Source organism: Balaenoptera borealis, assembly GCF_965194805.1.
Source record: "Balaenoptera borealis genome assembly, chromosome: 8".
Taxonomy (NCBI): domain Eukaryota; kingdom Metazoa; phylum Chordata; class Mammalia; order Artiodactyla; family Balaenopteridae; genus Balaenoptera; species Balaenoptera borealis.
This window is the reverse complement of record NC_138865.1, coordinates 31,112,600-31,139,911: the sequence shown is the minus strand read 5'-3', so window position 1 is coordinate 31,139,911 and position 27,312 is coordinate 31,112,600. Positions and strand designations below refer to the sequence as shown.

General features: G+C 37.8%; 1 protein-coding gene across 9 annotated transcripts in view; it reads right to left on the bottom strand.

The window, feature by feature from the left end:
• LOC309633750 (contactin-associated protein-like 3) overlaps positions 1–27,312 on the bottom strand; it is an 87,043-nt gene that overhangs the window by 48,405 nt on the left and 11,326 nt on the right. For 2 of the 9 annotated variants that reach the window (XM_082403002.1, XM_082403003.1), the window contains exons 1-2: positions 21,846–24,563; positions 10,648–10,758 (exon numbers count right to left, since the gene is read on the bottom strand). In XM_082403002.1, the coding sequence (XP_082259128.1) occupies positions 10,648–10,758; positions 21,846–21,861 (127 nt within the window). In that variant the 5' untranslated portion in view covers positions 21,862–24,563. Of the gene's footprint in view, positions 1–10,647; positions 10,759–21,845; positions 25,578–27,312 lie in introns of those variants that run through there. The other 7 variants (XM_082403008.1, XM_082403009.1, XM_082403004.1 and 4 more) reach the window with 6 other exon arrangements.

Here is a 27,312-nt window from a genome sequence, read left to right as displayed (position 1 = left end):
GCATCTGCCCTGGGACCAGCCTCTCCCACAGATGCAGCCACGTCTCTGTCAACCACTCTTCACCATCTGCAGGTAATCAACCTTGAACATTTCATATTCCTTACCTGTGGTGAGAAGGTGCTACTGGTATGCAAATTAAGCTATCTGATTAAGTAGGTATTCTGATAAAGTAATGAAACTGCAGAATTCCCTGTGCTGCAAAGCAATTCATTTCAGCTGGGTAACACAGCCACGGCGTAATCCCCAGACCCCTGTAGGGTGATGATGTTGAATTACTGTGCATTCGCCCATGCACGCAGTCCACCGGGGTAGATGCCCTTTTTTCTAATGACTGGAAAAAGTGGGAAATGCACAAACATAACCTGAGGACTGTTAGGGAGCCCCGAACAGTTTTACTGACGGGTAAGGGAGATACTGTTCTGTAATGGAAAACAAAACAAAATACACTGAAACAACATTAAAGTGGGTACGCTTGAGCACAGCCGCCCCACCAGCTCTTAGCTGCAGAGCAGTGGTTCTGAAACTGATCAGCCTGCATTATTCAATGTTGCAAAGCTTCAGTAAATTCCCCCTGGGAACCAACACCCCCTGAAACAGAGCCCAGGGATTTGCAATTACTGTTTTGGAGTCACCAGCGCTGAACCCACAAGAAAGGCACTTGCCCTCCCACCCAGCTCTTCCCCTGACCACACCACAGATTGTCTTTTTCCATTGTCACCGTCCTGTCTCCTGCCTCAGCCCCTTAGTTGAATAAAGTGTCACAATTCATACAAAGGAAAACATGTCCAGAGGGTCTGACTTGCACAGAACAAGGTTCCACAGCTTAGGACACTGAACACAAAACATCCCTCCCAGCAAAGTGTGATAGGTATGCTTTAGGGCTGCAATGAGAATTCAACAAGAAGCTGTGTTAGAGCATCTAGCACAATACTTTCTCTCCCATACACGATCGCAAGACGGGAGACAGTCATGGTGAAAGAGGGGTGACATCCAGAGTGTGGGGCATTGCAGTCTTTTCATTACTGAATGGCCCGTTACCTGCCACTTTATACTAGATAAAGGAGAGAAAATGAGGAAAGCCAAAACTTGTCACAAGCATGTGATGTGTTCAGGACCCTCCCAGATGCTCTAAGTGCTACCTCACAACTCCTCCATGCATCCGGCAAGTGGGACGGGTGTTACAGTCTCTGCTTTGCAGACAAGCAAAAAACAATCATTTTAGGTTCGGGTGAGGGTATTTTATTAAAGCTTAGCTCCCTTTTCATTCTCTACCCCTTCTAAGAACATATCCCTGCGATTTGTCAGTTATTCAGTATTGTTTGCTTATCAATACCAGACTGTCTTTTATATTGATATACTGGCAGATATATTGGAAGGTTTCTGTCTCTAGTTATCCCTGTGTGGTTGTTTCCCCCCCCCTTTCGTTGGCTCAGACACAGGCAGTGACTTGTGTCTTTGGGGAGAGGAAAGGCTGAACAGGAAACTCTCAGCTAGGGCCTTAATTATTCTGGTCACTGATCAAGATGAAAATGACCCCTGCCCCTGGTGGCCACGGGGCATGCACTGTCATAATGAGTGTCAGCTTTGTGCAGAGGGGGAAATTACCCAGAGGTAGAAATTACCCAGAGTTGAAAAGGAGAATAGCTCATGCCTTCTTCAAGTTGGAACAAGGTCCAGAGCAGAAAGATACCAAAGGGAACAAAGTCAAGTGGGATAATTTGAAGTGAACAGACTAACCTATCTCCAGGGCATCTAAATGTCAAGCAAGTAAATGGCTAAATTGAAATTGTAACCACGGGAAGTTTCCCTCCAAGATCTTCATTACATTGTCTCAAATGGGAGCTCATCAAGCTCTGTGTATTTCTTTCCTCACTTAAATGCATCTTAATTCACAGAAAACTCATTCCAGATTCCAGGCGGGGCTGGGTGAGTGGGGAGAGGGTGAGATAAGCAGGAGTAACAGATGTTCCCAGGAAAAAGGGGCCATAGGGCGGCAGGCCCTGGGGATGCTCCCTGACCATCCCACTCAGAGATCTCTGGGATTTATATATTGGTGTTTTTGTCACAACCCTGCCTACATTGCTGAGGGAAATTTAAGCATTTGCTCCAGCTCTGATTTCTTAAGGAGCAATTCCAACTATCTACATATACCATTTCTGGCTATCAGGATGTAAAAAATGCAGAAATCCTCCCTCTGGACCTGTCTAGGTAACCTCTGATTCCCTTTCTGCTGTGCTTCCTGCAGTCTGCTAGCAGCCTGAGCAGGAGACAACAGGTAGTTTTCCAAAAAGTGTATCCATAATGAAAAAAATCACACAGAGCTGACTAATTGTAAAACAGATTCCTGTACTAAATGCAGACATACCCTATAATGGTTTTGTAAACAGACAATATAAAATTAAATAAAAAATAAGTGTATACTTGTTAATTTGTGATTCAAATTAAATGCCAGTGATATTAAAGAAAAAAAGCACAGTGTGACTGTTCACATGTGACTCCCTTAAGTTCTGTGTGCAGTGTCCCGAGGGACAACTTTCAATGCCCTTGGCAATTAACATTCATCACTGCAGCTCTTTCTGCATAAAATAAACAAAAATCCATTGCTACTGTGTGTTTTGTTTTGCTTCTCTCATAGACACTCCTGACCAAGTTTTAAAGAAACACACAGTAGCGAGGCATTCAGATCTGAGTTGATCTCAGGCTTTGCAGTTCTTATGTGTTTGAAGTTCTGTATTGACAAGACTATAAGATGATTTTGCTCATTTCTCACCTTAGAAATAAAATACAAATTGCCCAGCAAGCCTATAAACCATCCGAACATGTACTAAATACCTCATGCATGACTGAATAAAATGTATGACCAAGTTTATTTGTGCATCTCCCGTGAAATCTTCATGTTTATGAGAGATGCAGCTCTGAGATCTGGTCTAATTCTATAAAAGCATCATTGTGCATCTTTCAGAGGCCCCCTGAGTTATTCAGAACAGATATGATTCCAGATCATTGTTGAGGCCACTCAGAATAGCTGCATCTCCCTCTGACATGTAGAGAACAGTGGGGAATCCAGGATGCCCAGAAGGGCAGGAGGCCAGGCGCTCTGCTCCAAGGCCCCCACCACTTCCCAGGGACACACCGTTACTCTTCTTAAGGCGAGAGCTCCTTTTTCTTTTTAATTAAATTCAGTGTAGGATCATGTCAGGAAATGCAAGGGTGAGATGCTTAGAAATAAAACCATGAGTACTAAATTATCCATCCATACTTGACCGCTCAGTTAGCCAGAAGCCTTTGGAAAAAAAGTCCATTGATGGTAAAACTTACATTTTCTTTAGTGATGTTATGTAGTTGAATTCATTACAATTTGTAAGCACACTGTGGAAGCCTTGGATAAAAAGAGATATGTACAGACGAGCTGCTATACAAAATAGAGTAGTAAAATGAGAATGCAAAAAGGATGAGGTCTAAGCATCACAAAATGTAAATACTACTGACAAAGGTGCATTTTTCTGGGGTGTAGGCATTCATCCCCAGCAAAGTATGGCATTATTTTGTGTCGGAGAAAAGCCTGCTCCACTGGATTTCCTTGGAGGAAACATGGCAACAAGAGAAGAGTCTACTGCAAGGATCACAGGACAGAGAGAACAGGGAACCCCTGAAATACCATCTTCCAGTCAGCCCCTAGTCCAGAAGCTCCTCATTAATGTTCAGAGCAAAGGTGGGAGTAGCTGACCACAGGGTCCACTGAGATATTCCATTAGCCTTTGTCACTGGCTGTGGCCTTCCTGGACCAGTCTCTGTGCCACAAGTTAAACCAGAAGTTCAAGACTCCTGTGTGCTTTGATCATTAGTGATCCCAGATGCCTCATGAAAGGTTGCTAATTGAACCTCACCCCTTTGGCAGGATTGAAGGTCACCTCATTTGGTACGTCTTTCATCAGTGACTCCAAACAAGAAAAAGGGAATATCCCTACAAGAGGCAATGTAATTGCATTGGATGAGTAAAGCAGTATGTAACGGGATAAAATATATCTCCATAGGGATGCCAATAATATTTATTAAAAGTGGAGTAAACAAAGACATCATGGTGTATGTCAAGGATACATACTGTTAAATAAATAACTTTCATGAACATTTCTGTATATTATACATGATATAAAAGTGAATTACTTTGGAAAAGAACAGAGTAGAATTTGCTAGACAACTATTTTTGAATTTGGATAGTGCTTAGAAGGGCTTCCACATACCTTTTGGGAAGTTGCCAAGTACGTCATAGGCAGTACTTACTCTTGGAAAAATACTATGGCAAAATTGTGGCCACCATAAGATACTTACTGGGCAGATTATAAACACAGACATAATTTTGCAAGGATAAACTGTTGTGTTTTTCATTCCTCTCCGGTAAATCCTGTTAGCCAGTGATCATTATCCCATGAAGCCCTAGAGAAGCCAGGGAGGGCAAAGACCAACTGAGAAAATAGGAAACAGGACGTGTGATGTCTCCCTCTTTGGCAGGAAGAAGAGATGGGAACCCAGAGGATCCTGGGAAAGAGAGGAAATGGAGGAAGGGTAAAAGGTGGTGGGAGGGTGATTCAGACACCTTGTTCAGGAACGAAGTCCCAGGGGGATCAGAAAAGTGAGAGGAATAAGCAAGTTGTGGAAAGGCTTTGTCTTGGCTTCCATTTGGAATTTTGGGAGATCACCTTGTAGGGGGCTGTGTAGTCATTACTAATGGTTGCCAACTATTTCCCTTCTTCTACCTTCCAGGCACTTGGAGGATTGCGATTTCCACGCCCCCTGGTGGTTGGGTGGGTCTATGTGACCAGCTCTGGCCAACAAGCTCTGAGTGGAAGTGATAGGTTACTTCTGGACTAAACTGCCAGGACAAAACCATTTGACGATCTTTTTCCCCTTGGCATGGTGAACCAGACTGCCCACAGGCCATCGAAAGGGGGCACAGAAGTGAGATGAGAGTCTGGCTGGATCTGAACAGAAGGTCAACTTGGCAAAGGCAAATTAAACCTGTAACCAAGGCTGCTCAGGCTGGAAACCAAATGAGACTCATGGTCAGGCTTCAGGGAGGCAAGAAGTGACATCGCAAAGATCCCGGAGGGGACAATGACCTGTTCCCTGGGAACACGGTCTTACCAAGAGGTAAATCCGCCACAGGCTTCAGGAGCAGGTGCCAAGTAACCCTCAGCGTTAAAAGCAGACAAACTCCCTTCAGCAGATAGCAAGGAGCTGAGCCCCAACGTGAGAAGCCCCACCATCCAGCTGCATGAGGGCACCAACCCTTCTGTAAACCCAAACACTGTCTTGGAAAGAAGCAGGAACAAAGAAATCCGAGCATCCCTGGAAGATGCTCACCCATTCAAAAGAGTCCACTGAATCCAAAAGAGACTGAGGATTGCCTTATTCTGGGGGTAGTGCTATAATTTGGGCTACTTGGTAGAGAGAAATGACAACATCGCCTCCCTGAAGGTTGTTGACAACGCTGAAAAACACGTTTGGTTTGTTCTGGTTTGTCTCATCTAGCATCTTAGGTTCTATGGAGGTAACCTGGAGACTCCAGACCTTGAAAAGGACCATGGGAAAACCTGAGCAGATGAGTTCTGTGTGACAACTGTACGGCAGGGTCTGCACGAACCCTGGGATTTGGGGGCTTCTCCTCTCACATGCTACCATCATGCTGTGATTTAATAAAGTTGCCTGGTCACCAAGACAGTGCTCTGTGCTTTAGTACATGGGTGTATTTTACATGGATGCTATTACATTTGGCCTGTCCACTGCACTCAATACCCACAGTTGCATCTGCAGGATCATTTGTTAAGAAAAATAGGAAAAAGAATGTGTCTTGGCCCTAATAGGTCTAAAAACTTTTAGGAAGCACAGATAAACAGAATGAAAAATCTGACATCCAGAGGCAAAAAGTCCCCAGTACATTCATATGCCTTTATAAAAATCTGGTTTGCAAGCCCTTTTATTGCCATCTGAATTGCTCAGACTAGTATTTGGGAATACTGACCAGTTCTACCAGGCACCTAGCCTGTGAATAAAAGATAGAAATACTGGAGAACTACGATTTTATGAAAAAATATGAGGGACAAGTTTATTATTATAAGATTTGCATCAAACATTTTTGATGTATTCAGTAATATTCTGATTTATATCAGGAGTTGATATACGTCTAGATATTTTAAATTATTATTCACTCTTTCCATTTTCTAACATTTCTTTGTAAAACACAGTGAATTTTACATCACAGCTTATCTGGGATATTGCAGAGTCCAAATAATCAGACGTTCCAGGTTATAAGAAAATATTTAGTGTCTGATGCCCAGGCCTAAGCATTTTCTGCTAATCGAATCATGTGTATTTATTTCCTGCTAAAACCTGGAGTATTAACTTGTACTAGTAAATGTACTTCCTAAAGTGAGAAATAAATATCTTAACGCTGAGAATTGTTGCTAATATGCTCAGCCATCAATTGTATTGGGAGCATTAGACAAAATCTTTCCTGGCTCCACCAACACATAAGTCTGTTGTGAGGAAATATGATCAATGTCTCGGTACGGGAAAGGTGAAGAATTACAAAGAGAAAAGAAAACATCCAGTCAGTTCAGCTTGTCTCCATCTACTTTCTGTTTGCAATACACAATATAGTAATCTGATATGCCATTTTTGATCAAGTTAAATTTAAAGCAGTCTCATTTGCACTGTCAGTGATGAGTGGCTTGCCGCATTAGAGGGCGTGATTTTCAGCATCTGGGCCATGAACGGAGTTGTCCCTCTTTCTGGGGATGATTGTTTATGCAAGCACTTTGGGGGAACAAAAAAGGAGAACAAAATGTGTGTACACTTCCTCCTAATCAATCTCAATCAGCTCTGGCCAGACCACTCATCTCACCACCATACCTGGGGTGACTAAAGAGGACACGTCACGTGGCTAAAAAGAACATGTTCTCCGGAGTTGGAAAGCAGCATCTGAAATGCTAAAGCCAGTTTCATGAAGGGTCACCTCCAGTAACAATAATTGTAAAAACAAAAGGTTATTTTCACATGCAAGATCTAGAATGAAAGTCCAGCGTGGTTTACTCTAAGGTAGTTTGTTTACTTTTGGTTTTGGTTTTTTAACTTTTGTTTTGAATAAACTTGGATAAACTGCATAAAGTTCCTTTAGGAGATTTTTGAGAAGAAAAAAATGAAGTCAATATTATAGCATGTTCTTATTTAGAATACACAGATTTCAGCAATCTTGATTTTATATGAGAAATATTAGGTCACTTGTAATTCTAGGAAATATCAATTTAATATTGATGGAAACAAATTCAGCTAATATGAATACTCAAACCCAATTTGACTGTAAAGACGTAAAGCTTCAAGAACTTTACATTTTTATCTAATAGCATCTATTTTCTTGAATAGGTATATGAATACATGTACGTGTCTGTGGTTTACCCCTTAAAAAAATCCATCAGTTCTGAAAAATTATACATTCAGGCATTTCCAGTAATTTGTGTTTCTCTGTATAAAAAGGTAAGGTGTATGACCTCAGAGGGGATACTTTGTTAAATGTATTATCTGGAACCCAATCCCAGACTTCAAAATGGGAATGCTAGAGGAACCAGACTAGAAATTTCAAAAGTAAACTCCAGGAGCACTTAGTCCAATGTTGAGTGATGATACTAGCCCATTACTATCTCTACAATAACCAACACTTCCATTAGGGAGCTCACAGAAAACACTGGCAAACAGGTGGTAACATGCTCAGGAATCATGGTTTTCAAAGATGCAAGGTCTGCATCTCTCTGCTTTGGCCCACCTGTCCCTAGAAACGCCTGGATCCCTCCTAACTTCTCTGCTCATTCCTCTTAATATCCTTCATAGACTTCTTTCTTCTATTTATTGCAAAGTCTTTTCTAAGAAATATTTTACTACTTTTCATAAATTAATAGAAAACAAAATAAATACATAAACTGCATAAGTAAAAAATATGTAAAAGAGAAAACATGAAATGTGCAATAAGTTCTAGTCAATTAATTAACATTTGTTATGTGTTGAATCAGTGAAGTACTTTAAAATCATAAAATGCCTTAAAGTTTGAATTATTTGGCTTTGGGGGGTTATACAGTGGGTCAAATTTATATATATGCACACACATACAATCAAAAATTATGTATAGACTATTCTCTTACTACCTTTATGTATCAGGTAGATGAATTGATCAGCTGCTATGTATAAAGTTCTTGGTGGAAGCTGTGATATTTGAGACATTTCTAATTCTTCATGAACATTCTAGAAGTGCAATGACTTATGGGCAAAATAAGAAACTAGGGGTGTAAGACAGACCACCTTCTTTAAAACTTCCAAATACCACAACACAGACCAAGGAAATTTTAACCATACAATCAGGGAGTGGAACATGATTTTCCTCACTAGATCATACACAAAATATTCCAAAAAGCTAAAACTACTATATATGAAGAATCATCGCCCTCATTATATTCATCCACATTTCATACTATCCACATTTTACATCATAATCATCTAAACTAAAGTGAACTAATATGTTCTCCAACATTTACCAAGGCAAAGGAAATGTCAATAAAGACTCTGGGATGCTGGCTTTTAACAGAAAACACATATAGATAATCCTTCAGAAGGAATATTGATAAATTGTGCTGTCTAAAGCATGCTTTAGAAATGGGTCTGAAATCAGGTGGTAATATCTAGGGATATTTAGTGAAATGTACACTATATGCAATCAGAGTAGCAACAACCATGAAAAAAAAACCCTCATCAGTTGATTGCCACTCTTAAAATAATTAATTTAAATTTGCAAAGAGAGTAGTTTAAATATAAAAGATAAGCTTTGTACTTACCATTTTATAATGATGGCTTATAATATTCTGAGTTATTAGTTTTTTAATTAAATATAATGGAAATAAGTTCATCTTAAGCTTCAGGATTTTCCCTTCTAATGTTTATAAACTTCCCAGTGCCACCACATTCATAGCACTGGAGGCCTGAATCATAAAGATACTCTACACATGCAAATTAGAAACACAACACACAAGCCCCTCCGGCCTCTTTAAACTAATTAAATATGGCTTATTTAGTTTTTACAATTTTAGGGAAACCACTGGAAAGTTTAGATGTTAAGCTGATATTAGAATAACCACCAGACCGAAAATGGGTAATTTGATAACTGATCTCATTGAAATCTGGTTTCAATGAGAATATATTTTTACTGGGGTGCTAAAAATGATTATGAATGATGCTTTGAGGAGTAAATATCTGGCCACAAAATGCTTTTTCCTGGGAAAAGACCATGAAGGTGGACAATTAATGGACATGCCTTCCCATCCTGAGCTCACTGAATTTCTTCACCCGTGTTCTTACTCTTCCCTGCCAATCTATTTGATCACTTACTAGGTTCCCAAATTTGATCCTTAAGGACACAGTAAAGTTCAAGCTAGACTTTAACTCTGATCTTAGAAATGTCAAAGAAAGGGAGGAAAACACTCAATTCCTTAGTAGTATCTCCAGAATTTACAGCAGTGCGTTTACATGGGACACAGTTAATTTTAACTTTTACTTTCTGAATTCATCTTTCATTTAAAAAATCTATCCCTTAAAGCAGTAGCAAAACAAAAGCAGAAATAGAGACACAGACGTAGAGAACAAATGTATGGATACCAAGGGGGAAAGGGGTGGGGTGGGAGGAATTAGGAGACTGGGATTGACATATATACATTATTGATACTATGTATAAAATAGACAACTGATGGGAACATACTGTATAGCACAGGGAGCTCTACCTAATGCACTGTGGTGACCTAAGTGGGAGGGAAGTCCAAAAGGGAGGGGATATCTGTATGGGTACGGCTGATTCATTTTGTTGTGCAGTGGAGGCTAACACAACATTGTCAAGCAACCATACTCCAATGAAAGTTAATCAAAAAAAGTAGCAAAGCATTTGAATTTGAAGTGTATATATTCACTTATTTAATCCACTGAATTAGTATTTGTGCAATAGAAGAGGTAATTCACTCGACAACATTCAAGTAGCAAAAATGGACCTTTCCAAAAAGTAAGTCATTAACTCCCTTCCCACTAATAGGAAGGGAATCTTTATTTTCAGTAGCAGCCTTCACCTGGTCTCCTCCCAGGCCAAGTCCTGGGAATGGAGTCATTTTCCCATGACATCCTTTGGCAGCTTCACATCTTGCAAACATCAGGCTTCCCCAGTGGCTGCAGCACTGGCTCCTTCTTGTGTTGTTGTAGTTATTCATGACCAGCGCACTTGACTAGTCACCCTTCTGTCGCCGGTCCTAAAACTAAAAAGGGACGATAACCCTGGAAAAAATCTAGACTCCAATAATTCCCTTCTCATAAATCTTATTGATGATCATTTGCTGGCAATCAATACGGAAGGAAGATATCAAAACAAACCAAAAAATGGATCATAAGCAAGAAGAAAGCTAGCAGAGGAATACTAGCAGATATGATGAACCTGCTGCTTTCTTCAGTTTCATTAAACTCAATATAATTAAGTTTTGACCTATAAGAAGGAATATGAACTAAAAATGAAAATAATTCTCTCTGGGAAAGAATCAGGGTGGATTGACAAGAAGACAGCTGCAGACTCACCGTCTCTGCGATTAAGGCTTGCGAAGCCAGGGCCGTGGCTGCTGGACCGCTCTGAGGAGCTGCTGAAGGAAGCCCGGGGCAGGGCAGACGCCAGAGGAGCGTCACAGCTATCTGGGGGGAAACACCACGTGCGGGTTAATACACTGATTAAAGCTTTCCTGTCCTCTCTTCCTCTCTTCTTCCTTCCCTTTTACTTTCCTTTCCTTCCTATTTCCCTGCCACCCTCCCTTCTCTTCTTCCTTAATTTCCTTTCTTTTTAGTTAACAGGCTAGGAAAATGCTAGAGGCTGTGGCAAACATGGTACTTGTACCATGGCCAATTCAAAGCTATCAACGTGATGTCACTGACCAGGAAGTTGGAAAAAGAATCATTATATAGTATTTTCACCACGCAGACACAAGGTATGTAAATAACCTCAAGAGCACTGATAACAGCAAGATGACATAAAATAAAGTAGGAAGTGGTGAGTTTTCAGAATGTATTACTTTTGTTTTAATATGATTTAATTAATTATGTTTATATAATTTAATTTTTAATAATGATTGTATTTCCATGCAAAATTCATGAAAAGTTAATGATTGGCTCTTGCTAGCTGCTAAAAATTGGTTCCAGCACATCACTCCTAAATGGGAAAATATTCAAAGTATTTCCTTGAAAATCAGAAAGAACACTTTCACAGACACCACCGTTTCTATTGAACATTGCACTGAAAGTCCTATCAGTACGTAAGAGAAAATTTAAAAATTAAAAGCACAAAATTGGATTAAAAAGAGCAACCGTTATCGTTTCCAGATGATACGATTATGGAGGTAGAAATTCTGAAAGGCATTGGCTAGCTTAACAATTCATTATACAAAAGCTGATAGTATTTCTAAACTTATCCATAGTTAGAAATTAAATTAAATAGAATAGCAAATACTAACAAAACATATAGTATCTAAGAATGAATCTTACAGAATTTGCAGGACATTTATGGAGATTATTATAAAAATTGTATTGAAAGACATTAAAGAAAAACTACATAAATTCAGACTACAATGATTGTAAATAGGAAGACTACTTTTTTTTTTTTTTTTTTTTAGGAAGACTACTTTTAAGGTACTGGTTTTCCCTAGCTTGATCTAAAGATTCATTAGAAGTTCAATCAAAGCTCAGGAGGGTTTTTCACAGAACTTGAAGCAGTGAACCACACAGCTCAGGGGTTCTTAACATGTGGTACAAATATGATATAGGGGGTCTGTTGAGATGAATAGAAAAAAATTACATCTTTATTTTCACTAACCTCTAGCTAAAATTTAGCATATTCTTCAGTCACAAACGTAGACAAACCAGACTATATTCACCAGTGCCCGTGCATATGTTACCAACATAAGTTACAGATATTTTAATAGCAATCGTTGTCACAGACATCTAGAAATATTGTTTATGGTCCCCTTTACTTCAAAATAACAGTATTTATTAAAGTCACCACTAGATCTTGTTTTTGAATGCGCTAATAACTAAGAAACCACTATGTTACAATTTCTAGTACATTGATATCAGCATTTCAATATAACTATTTACTTTGTAACCCTATGTATACATTTTATGCATTTACAAGCATTGCTGTGAGAAGGGGTCAGGCTTCAGCAAAGTGCCCGAAGGGTCCTTGGCAAAAGGAAGAGCAAAGAAGCTCCCGTTGTGAGTGTGTGCACTGCAAGTACAAAGCTGTTGAGACATTACTGGGGCATTATTAGCCATTCAGAAAATTCCAGAAGATTGGGATCATCCACAATCCAGTCAGCTGTGCTAACTCGAATGTTAACGTGACAATTTCTCAGGGGACAATTTCTCTGCCTGTTGAGCAGACCAGGCCTGCATCATTCCCCCTTTAGGTAAAGGGGTCCCAGGGATCTAAGTAACCTGCTCAAAGTCACAGAGCTGGTGGAGGGTAAGTGAAGATTATCTCCATCAACTGTTTAGCTTGGGAAGCCTGCTCCTTTCCCAGCCTCCCCCACCCCCCCCCAGCACGCCTTCCTTTCTGAGTCTCCCCACACGCTCCCCACTCAGTCCCCTCTGCTCACATCTTTCTCATCTCACCGTATTGGGGTCTCTCCTTTCTGGGTTGGAAACAGTGAGGACCAAGTGTAGATTCTGGAGCCAGACAGGGTGTGGGCATGACATTTACCAAGCTGCCTACTCTTGGGAAGTCACTGGCCCTCCCTAAGCCTCAGTTACCTCATCTGTACAATGAGAATGTCACACAACTGAATCACACAACTGGACAAAGGGGAATCACACAATTCATAGGGTTTCTATGAGGATTAATAGTGTTTGCTTTTATTATTTTCAGTATGGTAAGACAAGTCATCACATAAGCTTCTTCAAAATATTCTATAAGGACGTTTTCCCTATAGAGAGTTATAGAAGGCAGCATGCAACGTTCCAAGCCATATTCTCATTTTTTATTCTTTCCTCAAAAGAAGGCATATGAATCTTAGTTTAAAAAAAAAAAAAAAAAGAGTAAGATGTACTCGCACTTATGAAGTCATCTTTGTCTTTGAGAAACAATTTTAAAAGTGATCATTTTCTTTACAACCCTAATTGGTTGTTCCAATTCACTTCCACACAGTCAAATTTGAGAATGCACGTGATCAAAAAACGTGACCATGTCCAATAAGGTACTTGGAAAAGAGCGGCTCTGTGTTTGGACAGTGTTTTCTGTACATTCACTGTGTTTTTAACTAAATTACATTCAAGTAAGGTGAAGTCTCAGATGCCACCCAAAAATCTCCTTAACCATTGTTTTCAATCTGAACTGTCTATATTTTATACTACGATTCCTGGAGCCAAAATTGTTAAGACACAATTTAATCTTCTTTTTCTGGAATCATTAAAAAATATTTGATTTCCACTGAATATTATTCTTATCAATAGTCTGATACATACTATTTCTATCCAAAAAAAAAAGATGAATCCTGAAATGCTTCAAAGCTACAACAATTATTCATAAATAATTGTTTTTAACAAACGAGATGGCAAAACAACTGAAAAGTACAACTATTTACCACTTAGGGAGAAAATGAGGTGAGTACAAGTAATAATCTTGTAAGAATTAACAAATGAAAATAGACAGATAATATTACAGTTCAATAGGCTAAAGCAAGTTTATTTCTCTTCATAATAACACTCATATTAATAAGAAATTATTCTATGAAATAATCTCAGTTTTGAAATGCACTTATTCCTTCAAAAGTGCAAATGTACTCAGAAGCTCAAATGTTCTCAGAAAAGCTTAGGAACTCTAAAGGGAAACTGATGATCCATTGTAACGTGTCTTATAGAAAATACAGACACACCGTAATTGTTCATGATTTATGTATGATTCAGATCAGAGTGCTCGGCACATCCTTGTGTGCATGCTTCTATAATACGTTCTTATGTATTAAATGAGCAAACATTGTCTCAGTAGTTGTACCTATTGTAACATCATTTTAATCAATAGCCTATTGTTTGTCCTGCCAACAGAACAGCTTTATACTGAAATTATTAAACAATATTTCAGCTTCTGTTTTTAAAAATTATATATATATTCTTTTCTCCAGGTAAAATCTTAGAAATTTGGAACTTCCCATAGCTGGGGAAAACATAATCCTCTCAATCTAAGTGACACTATCTGAGTGTTTTCCAGACCCTTGACCTCCTCCTAAAACTACTTAAATCTACCCCCTCCATAAATAAAAAACAGTCCCAGACAAACCTCTGGATTACTACAGCTCCTTGGTGATGCATGCTCTTAGTTTCTTCAGAACTTTCAAATCCACTTTATACACAACTGTATATAAATGGCATCTTTTCAATATGCATTATGTTCTAAAGTAGACTAAAAATTCCTCAGCAAAGAAAATGTCACTTTACTGAATTCATTGATGAGCTCTAGTAGTTATCTGGTAGCACCTTTAGGATTTTCTATGTCTAATATCATATCATCTGCAAACAGTGACAGTTTTACTTCTTTCTTTTCCAATTTAGATTCCCTTTCTTTTTCTTCTCTGTTTGCCACAGCTAGGACTTCCAAAACTATGTTGAATAAAAGTGGTGAGAGTGGACATCCTTGTCTTGCTCCTGATCTTACAGGACATGCTTTTAGATTTTCACTGTTGAGTATGATGTTAGCTGTAGGTTACTTGTATATGGTCTATATTATTTTGAAATATGTTCCCTCTAGGACCCTTTCTGGAGAGTCTTTAATCATAAATAGGTGTTGAATTTTGTCAAAAGCTTTTTCTGCATCTATTGAGATGATCATATGGTTTTTATTCTTTAACTTGTGGTGGTGTATCACAGCCATTGATTTGCAGATACTGAAAAATCCTTGCATCCCTAGGATAAATCCCACTTTTTCATAGTGTATGATCCTTTTAATGTATTGTTGGATTTGGATTGCTAGTATTTTGTTGAGGACAGATGAATGGATAAAGAAGATGTGCTACCTATATACAATGGGATATTACTCAGCCATTAAAAAGAATGAAATAATGCCATTTGCAGCAACATGGATGGACCTGGAGATTATCATACTAAGTGAAATAAGTCAGACGGAGAAAGACAAATATCTATTAAAAAATTTAAAACAATAATTCAAATAATTATTTTAATAATATAATAATAACCTTCCAAAACAGAAAGCACAAAGTCCAGAGGGCTTCCCTGGTGAATTCTGCCAAACATTTAAGGAAGAAATCATGCCATGTCTCCATAATCCCTTTTAGAAGATAGAAACAGAGGAATACTTTTTAACTTATTCTATGAGGCTAATAGTACCATAATACCAAAACCAATCACAGATATTACAAGAAATGAAACCTACAGACCAATATTTCTCATGAACACAGATGCAAAATCCTCAACAAAATATTAGCCATCAAATCCAACAATGTATAAGAAGAATTACAGGGAATTCCCTGGCAGTCCAGTGGTTAGGACTCCATGCTTCCACTGCAGGGGGCCCGGGCTCAATCCCCGGTGAGGGAACTAGGATCCCACAAGCCACACGGTGTGGCCAAAAACAAAATAATAAAGTAAAATAAAATAAAAATTTTAACAGATTTTTAAAAAATAGAAGAAGAATTACATACTGAAACAAGTGGAATTTGTCCCAGGTATTCAGGGCTGGTTCAACATTCAAAAATCAGTTTATGTAATCCATCACATCCACAAGCTAACAAAGAAAAATCACATGGTGCTATCGATAGATGAAGAAAAGCATCTGACAAAATCCAACACCCATCCATGGTAAAAACTCTTGGTAAACTAGGAATAGAGTTGAACTTTCACAAATTGATAAAGAATATCTACCGAAAACTTACAGCTAACACCAAACTTAATGGTGAGAAACTGGAAACTTTCCCCACTAAGATCAAGACTAGGCAAAGATTTTCCCTCTCACCACTCCTTTTCCACATCCTACTAGAAGTCTTAGTTAATGCAATTAGACAAGAAAAGGAAATAGAAGGGATACAGATTAGGAAAGAAATGTCTTTGTTATGGATGACAAGATCATCTATGCAAAAACTCCTGGAACTAATAAGTGGTTATAGCAAGGTCACTGCATACAAGGTTAAAATACAAAAGTCAATTGTTTTTCTATATACCAGCAATGATCAAGTGGAATTAGGAATCTGAAACACTATGCTATTTACATTAGCACCTAAAAAATATAAAATACTTAGGTATAAATCTAACAAAATATGCATGAGATCTATATGAGGAAAACTACAAAACTCTGAGGAATTAATCGAGGAAGAACTAAATAAATGGAGAGATACTCCATGTTCATGGACAATACTCAATATTGTCAAGATTTCAGTTTTTCCCAATTTGATCTATAGATTCAAGGCAATCTCAATCAAAATTCAAGCAAGTTATTTTGTGGATATCAACAAACTGATTCTAAAGTTTATCTGGTAAAGCAAAAGACCCAGAATGGCCAAAACAATATTGAAGAAGAACAGAGTGGTAGGAATGACACTACCTGATTTCAAGACTTACCATAAAGGTACAGTAATTAAGACAGTGTATTGGCAAAAGAACTGGCAAATAGATCAGTGAAACAGAACAGAGAGCCCTGAAGTAGACCTGCACAAATATAATCAATTGACCTTTGACAAAGTAGCGAAGGCAATACAATAGAGCAAAGATGGTCTTTTCAATAAGTGGTAATGGAACAAATGGACTTCCATAAGCAAAAACATGAATCTAGACACAGACTTTTTACCCTTCACAAAAATTAATTCAAAATGGTTCACAGATCTAACTGTAAAGCACAAAACTATAAAACTCCTTGAAGATAACATAGGAGAAAATCTAGATGAACTTGTGTTCTGCAAAGACTTTGTAGATACAAAGCCACGATCCATGAAGAAAAGAACTGATAAGATGGACTTTATTAAAATTAAAAAGTTCTGCCCTGCAAAAGACAGTCAAGAGAATGAAAACACAAGCCATAGGATGAGAGAAAATATTTGCAAAATACACATCGAACAAATGACTTTGATCCAAAATATGCAAAGAACTCAAACTTACCAATAAGAAAACAAACAACTCCAATTAAAAAATGGTCCGAAGCTGACTTTAACAGACACTTCACCGAAGAAGATACACAGATGAGAAAGAAGCATATGAAAAGATGCTCCACATCATATGTCTTCAGAGAAATGCACATTAAAACAACAATGAGATACCACTACACTCCTATGAAAATGGTCAAAATCTGGAACACTAATGACCTCAAATGCTGGCAAGGATGTAGAGCAACAGGAACTCTCATTGGTGGTGGGAATGCAAAATGGTGCAGCCTTTTTGGAAGACTGTTTGGCCGGTTCTTACAAAACTAAACATATTCCTACATGCAATCCAAAATCTGTTCCTTGGTATTTACCCAAAGGGGTTGAAAACTTATGTCTACACAAAAACAGGCACAAAAATGTTTATAGCAGCTTTAGTCATTAAACGCCAACACTTGGAAGCAACCAAGACACCTTTAGTAGGGAATGGATAAACAAACTGTGGTACATCCATATAGTGGAACATTAATAATAAAAAGAAATGATCCATCAAGCCATGAAAAGACACAGAAGAAACCCAAATGCATATTACTAAGTGAAAGAAGCCAGTCTTTAAAGGCTACATACCATACGATTCTAGCTATATGATATTCTGGAAAAAACAGAAGTGTGAAGCCAGTAAAATGATCAGTGGTTGCCAGTGTTTAGATGGGAGAGAGGAATGAATAAGAGGAACACAAGGGATTTTAAGAGCAGTGAAACTATTCTGTACAATAATATAATGCTGGATACATGTCATTATACATTTGTCCAAACCCACAGAATGTACAACACCGAGAGGGAAACATCAACTATGGACTTGGGCTGACTATCATGTGTCAGCACAGGTTCACCAATTGTAAACTAAAAAAAGTATCAACACCACTCTGGAGAAGGATGCTGGTAATGGCAGAGGCTAAGCATGTGTGAGGGAAGGGGGTATATGGGAAATCTCTGTACTTTCTGCTCAATTTTACATAAACCTAAAACTGCTCAAAAAATAAAGTTTATTTTTAAAAAAGGGCAGGGGGCCTTTCTCTTTATCAACTACCCTGAGTATTCACTTAAAAATAAGTGCTATGATTTAAATAACTTACTGAGAAAGAAGAGAAACTTTCAGGGTTTTTTTTCCCCAGTTATACATCCTGGAGCCCATTTATAAAACTTAGTTCTATCCCTTCATGGTTTTAAAATCGTGCAAGGGTGTGTGACTCTACCAGCCTTCAGAGGAATCAAATATCTGGAGGGAGAATGGCTGTAGTTTTTCATGGATTGTCCTGCTTCAGCACCCTAAGCAGAAAACGATTTAGATCTGTTTTAAAGGTCAATTTTAATTATCCCAATTATTATTCACTCATGACTGCTGAAAAATTATATTCGACAAGAGGAACAGATTCCAAGTGGTGGGAGTGTTTCTAAAATTATAACTTGTGCCAGTTTAATGAATCATACTGCTTCTCATACAGGAACAGCACTTTTTTTTTTTTTAAAGAACCACTATTTATCTTTATTTCTTCAGCTTCCATCACAGTGCCTGGCACATGGTAAGCATTTGATAAATGTTTGCTGAATTAAATTGATCACAAGTCCGAGAGCAACTTTCTTAAATCTCCATATCTAAGTTATATTTCAACCCTGACATATATTGAGCTTAAAACATTGAAACAGCCAAGTTCATCCTAACAGAAAAATCATGCGGTCTTAATTTCCAGGCTGGGTGTGGGGTAGGTATGTGATAGTGGGACCCAGGAAAATATAGATAGAGAAGAGGGGTTCTCACTAATAGGAAGGGACTGCCAATGAAGTATTCATTTCAGAAGGCATTCTCATTCCTGCTTAAACAGGGCATGTCAGTAAAATTCAGCAATCCAACACACTCAGATATTTTTCAAAAATAATTCACAAATGGAAAGATGAGAACATGTCTGTGTTAGAAGTACCATCTCTAGATTTATCAAGATTGTATAATTTTGTGCAATGAAATTCAGGGGAGAAATAGACACAGCAGTTTTTCAGACACTGATACCCAAGGGGCAATTCCCCATCCCTGCCCCTGAAATTCTGATTTAGTGAGAGGATTTATTTGTGTACTTAAGGCAGACACATTCTGTTCTTCAGAGAAGGAAATGTACAACACTCGGGACAGGAGCTGAGAGATCTCTGCAGTGGATGAAAACCTCAACTGTGCCAGGAGAGACCCTCAACGTGGCCACCAGGAGTGTGCACTAAATTGCAGTTTTCATATGAGTAGCCCTGGTATCTGTATTAGGTTCTGTGGTTATTAAACCAGAATTGGAGAGTTGGGCAGTGTAAAAGACATACTTTCAAAAATCTGAAGCCCTATCACGCTAGTGCCCAGAAAGATGCACTTGGGAAACTCAGCTGTTGACTCATATTAGTATTGATATTACTTTAAATATTTAGTTTAAAAAGACTTTCACTATCCATAGCTCATTAACTGGAAAACTTCCTTGCTTGTATATAAATCTGAAATATCCATTTAAGGGGCAAAGTCTAATATTCCACACAACTTACTCAAATTGTTGAAATAGTCACAGAGCAATGAAATATGCAGTTTTGGGGTGACGTCAGTATCATGATAGTGTGAATCGTTCCTTTTTTCTCTCTCTCCTTTGATTTACAACTATTAGGACGTCCATAACCAGAAAAAAAAAAAAAAAGCACCTATCCACAGCATACAACGACATCCAAGAGATCCATCCACCTGTGCATCCAAAGTGGGTGGATTGGACCATGGAGTAGGTAGCAGGGATTGAGGTAAGTGGCTGCAGAGCTGGTGGCAGGAGGCTGTGACAGCACAGAAGGCGGCTGCTGTTCTGGCAGCGAGCCAGCACCACCTTTCTGGCAGAGGAGCTGGAGGATGAAGGCAGTGACTGGAAGTCTACCCAGCCACGTGTGTTACAGCTGGCGGGACCAGTTGCTCTCTCTGAGGAGAGACTGCAGTGAATGGGCAGAGGGAAAGGAAAGGTAAGTAGACAGACAAAGAGAACTGAAGTAAAATGTCTCCTGCTGTCTGCCCCTGGAGGCAAGGGGACCAGCCACCCAAGGACCCCCAGGACACCGCCCCCATCCCAACTTGAGGATACCTCTACCAGGCCATGGACACCCACAAAACCCCAAGTGCTAAGTACACACACCTCCCCCCTGCGCCCACATTCTGCCACCACGCGTTGTTTTTGTTGTTGTTGTTTTTGTTTTGTTTTGTTTTAACTGTGTGGGTTCCCAATCTTAGAAGCCGCTAGTTAACGCTGGTAAGAGAAACCAAAAACTTGTGCCATAGCGCCACCTTCTGGAAAGGAAGGCTCCTAACTGCCAACCTGTTGCATTCTTAGGATCAAAGTAAACAAAGTCTTACCTAAATAAAAATGGTGTTCCATTTTTTATTTAGGGAATCATGGTAATAGGGTATCGCAAAAATAAGCAAGACAATTTTCCAGTAGCCAAACCCAAAGGTATGGAATATTGTGATCTAACTGATAAAGAGTTTTAAATAGCTGTTATGAAGAAATTCAATAGAAAACTCATAAAGGCAATGCAATGATATTAGGAATGAAAATAACAAGCACAAGGAATACTTTACCAAAGAGATTAAAATTCTAAAAAAGAATCAGACAGATTTCGGGAGCTGAAGAACTCAATAAATGAGATAAAGAATGCATTACAATGCACTGGAAATAGAGCAAATCAGGTAGAAGAGGAATTAGCAAGCTCAAGGATAGAAATATAGAAATAATTCAGGTGGAAGAAAAGAGAGAGCTAAGATTTTTAAAAAGTGAAGCCTATGAGAAATATCTGATTCTATTGGAAAGGGAAACGTAAGAATAATGGGCATCCCAGAAGGAGAAGAGAGTGGGAAGGGGACAGAGTTTATTTAAAGAAATAATAGCTGAGAAATGCCCAAATCTGGGGAAGGGATGAATATACAGATCCACGAAGCTAACAGAATATCTTGTTATCTCATCACAGAAAGACCTCCAAAACACATTTTAATGAAGCTGTCAAAATTCAATTATAAAGAAGCAATTTTAAAGGCAGCCAGGGGAAAAAAAAAAAAAAGACAGCAACCTACAGAGGTACCCCCATTAGGCTACAGTAGATTTCTCAGCAGAAACTTTGAAGGTCAGGAGATAGATAGTGGAATGACATATTCAAAATATTGAAAGAGAAAAATTTCCATCTAAGAATATGTGGCAGTTATCCTTCAGATATAAAGGAGAATTAAAGCCTTTCCCAGACAAACTAAAGCTGAGGGAGTTTACCACCACTAGACCTGCCTTATGAGAAATGTTGAAAGGAGCTCTTCAAGCTGAAACAAAAAGACAAAAGTACACAAAACTCTGATTAAGATGATAAATACTCATAATTAGAATACTGTAAATCTTTTCTAGAACAGTATATTAAATTCTTAACTATAATATAATGGTTAAAGGAAAAGAGCATTAAAAATAGCTATAGATACTACAACTTGGTAATGAAATCACAGCATAGAGATCATTTCTAACATTAAAAATAGAAAAGGGGAAGAGTAAGCAGATGAAACCTTTATAGGTGAATGAAGATAAACTGGCATCAGCAGGAAAGGGGCTATTTTACCTGTAGGATGTTTCATGTAAACTTCATAGTAACCACAAGCAAAAATCTAGAGCAGAAACATAAACATAAAAAAGGGGAGAGTGAGCAAATCACCATGGAAAACCACCAACTTATAAGGGCAGACAGAAAGAGAAGAAAAAAGGAACAAAAGAGAGACAAAATAAGCAGAAGGCAAAAGATAAAATGGCAATAGTAAATTCTTACATATCAATAATCACCCCTAAATGTAAGCAGATTGAACTCACCGATCAAAAGGCACATAGTGGGTGGATGGCTGAAAAAACAAGGTCCAACTCTATGCTCTCTACAGAAGACTCATTTCAGCTCTAAAGGCACATAGGCTCAAAGTGAAAGGATGGAAGATGATATTCCAAGCAAATAGAAACGAAAAGAAGGTGGGTATAGCCATCCTTGTATCAGACAAAACACACTTCAAGCCAAAAAAGGTAAGAAGAGACAAAGAAGGTCAGTACAGGGGTCACTACATCAAGAAGATATAACAATAATAAATATGTACGTTCCCAAAACCTGATCACTGAAATATACAAGTATGTAATAATAGATATTAAGGAACAAATAGACAACAATGCAGTAATTGCAGGAATTTCAATACCCCACTATCAGCAATGGATAGATTGTCTTGACAGAAAATCAACAAAGAAACGTTGGATTTGAACCACACCTTAGAACAAATGGATTTAATAGACACATATAGAATATTCCATCCAACAGTAGCAGAACACACATTCTTCTCAAGTGCACATAGAACATTCAGGCTGGATCATATGATAGGTCACAAAACAAATCTTAGCAAACTTAAGAAGACTGAAATCATATCAGCTATCTTCTGTGACCACAATTGGTATGAAACTAGAAGTCCACAACAAGAGAAAGATGAGAAGATCTACAAACATGTGGAAAGTAAACACACGTCTAAACAACCATTGTGTCAAAGAAGAAATCAAAAAGGAAATAAAAAATATCTCAAAACAAATGAAAATGAAAACACAACATATCAAATATCATGGCATGCAGCAAAAGCAGATCTGGGTGGAAAGTTTATAGCAATAAATACATTAAGATGTTAGAAAAATCTCAAGTAAACAACCTAACTTTATACCTCAAGGAACTAGAAAAAGAAGAAAAAATTAAGCCCAAAGTTAGCAGAACTAAGGAAATAGTAAGTATCAGAATGCAAATAAATGAAATAGAAACCAGAAAAACAATAGAAAGGATCAAGGAAGCTACAAAATGTTTCTTCAAAAAGATAAACAACATTGACAAACCTTTAGTTAGACTCAGGAAAAAAAAGAAGAGTCAAATAAATAAAATTAGAGATGAAAAGAGAAGACATTACAACTGATACTACAGAAATACATAGAATCATAAGAGACTACTATGAACAATTATATGCCAATGGATTATACAACCTAAAAGAAATGGATACATTTCTAGAAACACACAACCTACCATGACTGAATCAGGAAGAAATAGAAAGTAGGAACAGACCAATAATGAGTAAAGACACTGTATCAGTCATTTAAAAATTCCCAACACAGAAAACTCCAGGACCAGAAAACTCCCCTGGATAATTCTACCAAACATTGAAAGAAGTACTACCAATCCTCCTCAAACTCTTTCAAAATATTGAGGGGGAGAAAACACTTCCAAACTTGTTCTATGAGGCCAGCATTACCTTGATACCAAAGCCAGATAAGGATACCACAAGAAAAGCAAACTATAGACCAACATCCCTGATGAACATAGGTGCAAAAATTGTCAACAAAATATTAGCAAACCAAATTCAAGAACACATTAATAGAAGTATATACGATGACCAAGCGGAATTTACTCCTAGGATGAAAGGATGGGTCAACATATGCAAATCAATAAATCCAACACATCACATCAATAAAAGAAAAAATAAAAATCACATGATCTTTTCAATAGAGAAAGAAAAAGCATTTGACATAAAACAACATCCTTTCATAATAAAAACCCTTAACAGACTGGGTATAGAAGGAACATACTTCAACATAAAGGCCATGTATAACAAACACAAGGGTAACATTATACCTGATGGAGAGAAATGGAAAGTGTTTCCTCTGAGACCAGGAACAAGGCAAGGATGCCCAGTCTCACTATTCTTCTTCAATATAGTACTGGAAGTCCTAGCTAGAGCAATTATGCAAGACAAAGAAAGAAAATAGATCCAAATCAGAAATGAAAAAGTAAAACTGTCAGTATTTGCTGATGATATGATTGAATATATAGAAAATCCCAAAGAATCAGCCAAAAAACTATTGAAATTAATCAACAATTTCAGTAAATTGGCAGGATACAAAGTCAACGTACAGAACTCAATTTCATTCCTCTACACTAATGATAAAGCATCTGAGAAAGAAATAAAGAAAACCATCCCTTTCACAATAGCATCAAAAACAATAAAATACTTAGGAATAAATTTAACCAAGGAAGTGGAAGATCTGTACAATTAGAACTGCAAAACTGCTGAAAGAAATCAAGGACACCAACAAATGGAAAGACACAAACAAAATCAAAGAAATTGAAGACACAAACAAATGTTCATGGATCCAAAGAGTTAATATTGTTAAAATATCAATAGTTCTAAAGCCATCAACAAATTGAACATAGTCCTCACCAAAATACCGAAGGCATTCTTCACAGAAATAGAAGAAACAATCCTAAAATGTGTGTGGAACCACAAAAGACCTCGAACAGCCAAAGCAATCTTGAGAGAAAAGAGCAAAGCCAGAGATACCACACTTCTGGATTTCAAGCTATACCACAAAACCATAGTAGAAAAACAGTATTGTACTTGGGGGGAAAAAAGACAAATTGACCAACGGAACAGAATAGAGAGCCCAGAATTAAACCCTGGCATATACGGTCAACTAGTATTCAACAAGGAAGCCAAGAATACCCGGTGGAGAAAGGACAGCCTCTTCAACAAATGGTGCTGGAAAAATTGGAGAAACATATGCAGAACACTGAAAGTAGACCCCTATCTCACACCACTCACAATAATTAACTCAAAATGGGTCAAAGACTTAAACATAAGACCTGATGCCATAAGAATCCTAAAAGAAAATGTTAGGGGAGAAGTTTATTGATATTGGTCTTGGCAATCATTTGGTGGGCATGATGCCAAAAGAACAAACAATAAAAGAAAATAATCAAAACATGGGACTACATCAAACTCAAGAGCTTCTGCACATCAAAAGAATAAATTAATTAACAAAATGAAAAGACACCCTACAGAATGGGAGAAAAATTTTGCAAACCATTTATCGAATAAGTGATTAATATCCAAAATATATAAGGAACTCAGTCAACTCAATAACAAACAACAAACAATCTGGTTAAAAGATGGGAAGAAGAAGTAAATAGTCATTTCTCCGAAAAGGACATCAAAATGGCCAAGAGACACATGAAAAGATGCTCAACATCACTAATCCTAAGTGGACTGCAAATCAAAATCACAGTGAAACATTACCTCACACCTGTGAGAATGGCTATCATCTAGAAGACAAGGACCAACAGATGCTGGTGAAGATGTGGGAATGTAAATTAGTCTAACAACTATAGAAAGCAAGATGGAAGCTCCTCAAAAAATTAAAAGTAGATCTATCATATACTCCAGGTATTCCACTTCTGGGTATACAACCAAAGAAAATGAAAATAGGATTTTGACAAAATATACGCACTCCCATGTTTAGCACAGCATTACTCACAATAGCCAAGATACGGAAACAACCCAAAAGACCATCAGTGGATGAATGGGTAAAAAAATATGTGGTATACATACACCGTGGAATGTTATTCAGCCATGAGAAGGGAAGAGATCCTCCCATTTGCTACAACATTATGCTAAGAGAGTAAGTCAGATAGAGAAAGACAAGTACTGTATGATGTCACTTACATGTGAAATCTAAAAGTTAAACCTGTGAAAAACAGAATAAAACGGTGGTTACCAGGGACAGGGACAAGAGGGATGGTCTTTAAGGGCACAAACTTGTAAGAACTGGTAAATGAGCCATGAAGATCTAATGAACAGTATAATAAATAGACAGTAATACTGTACTATAATTATATAACGTGATCATGTGTATTATAATTATATAATGTGATATTACTTCAGCAATCACATTAACAATATATAAATGTATCAAAGTAACATACTGTATACCTTAAACATATGCAATGTTACAAGTCAAATTTACTCAATAAAAAAGTGTGCAATTTTATATTTTTCTGTTCATACATTGTTCACGTGAATTACCAAATTACTGTAATTGCCAAAATCACATAATTTTCTTCTACAAATGTTGCTGCTATATAAGTTGCTTCATGGAGCAAGGACCTAATAAATTTTTTTTTTTTAAATTTATTTTTGACTGTGTTGGGTCTTCGTTTCCGTGCGAGGGCTTTCTCTAGTTGCGGCAAGCGGGGGCCACTCTTCATCGCGGTGCACAGGCCTCTCACTATCGCGGCCTCTCTTGTTGTGGAGCGCAGGCTCCAGACGCGCAGGCTCAGTAGTTGTGGCTCACAGGCTTTGTTGCTCCGCGGCATGTGGGATCCTCCCAGAGCAGGGCTCGAACCCGTGTCCCCTGCATTGGCAGGCAGATTCTCAACCACTGCGCCACCAGGGAAGCCCCCTAATAAATATTTTTTGAGTGAATAATTTATTTTGAAACTTTAGAGATTTTTTTTATCCTTCAATTTTCTCCACTAAAAATTGGAGACAAAATTATGTATTTCTTTCTGTATTATATGATTGTAGAAGAGTTAAAAACTGCTGCACAAATTTTTTAAAAACCTGTGATGAACATGAAAGGGTTAGATGTTCCTTTATATTTACAGGTGTGCTTCTTCTAAAAGTCCATGTAACTTTAAAAATTTACAAAATTTAACAAAAAAATAACACCTATACTATAATATTTGATCCATAAATACTATAACAATTGTTAAAATTTTATGACAAGATTTAAGTTACACAAGAAATTTTTACACTGTTTGGTAAGTTGGGCATTTTCATTGGAAAACATTTAAAATAAAATAATCAACATATTCCAAAGCTAAAGATTCACTGCTTTGTGGTAGAATGAGAAAAGAGAATACACATCATTGCAAAGAAATGTGTATTTGGTGCTTTAAATAATCAACTGGGAGTTTCAAAAAGCTTGTCTAACTAGGATAAAACTCCATTCATACGCTGTCTTGCAATTTGGAAATACTTTCCTTTTGTCCATCCATCTCTCCTCCTCCCACCCTCTCCTTCTTCCTTGTCATCCTCCTTTCCTCTCTTCCTTCTTTTCTCCAAGATATTCAACAGGGGACAGTTGTCAAAAAGATGTTCATAGCTAAAGGCAGCAAGTACAATCAATCCATTCAAAGCACAAGTACCTGTTAATGATCCCTCGATAAAATACCCCTTTTCTCATTT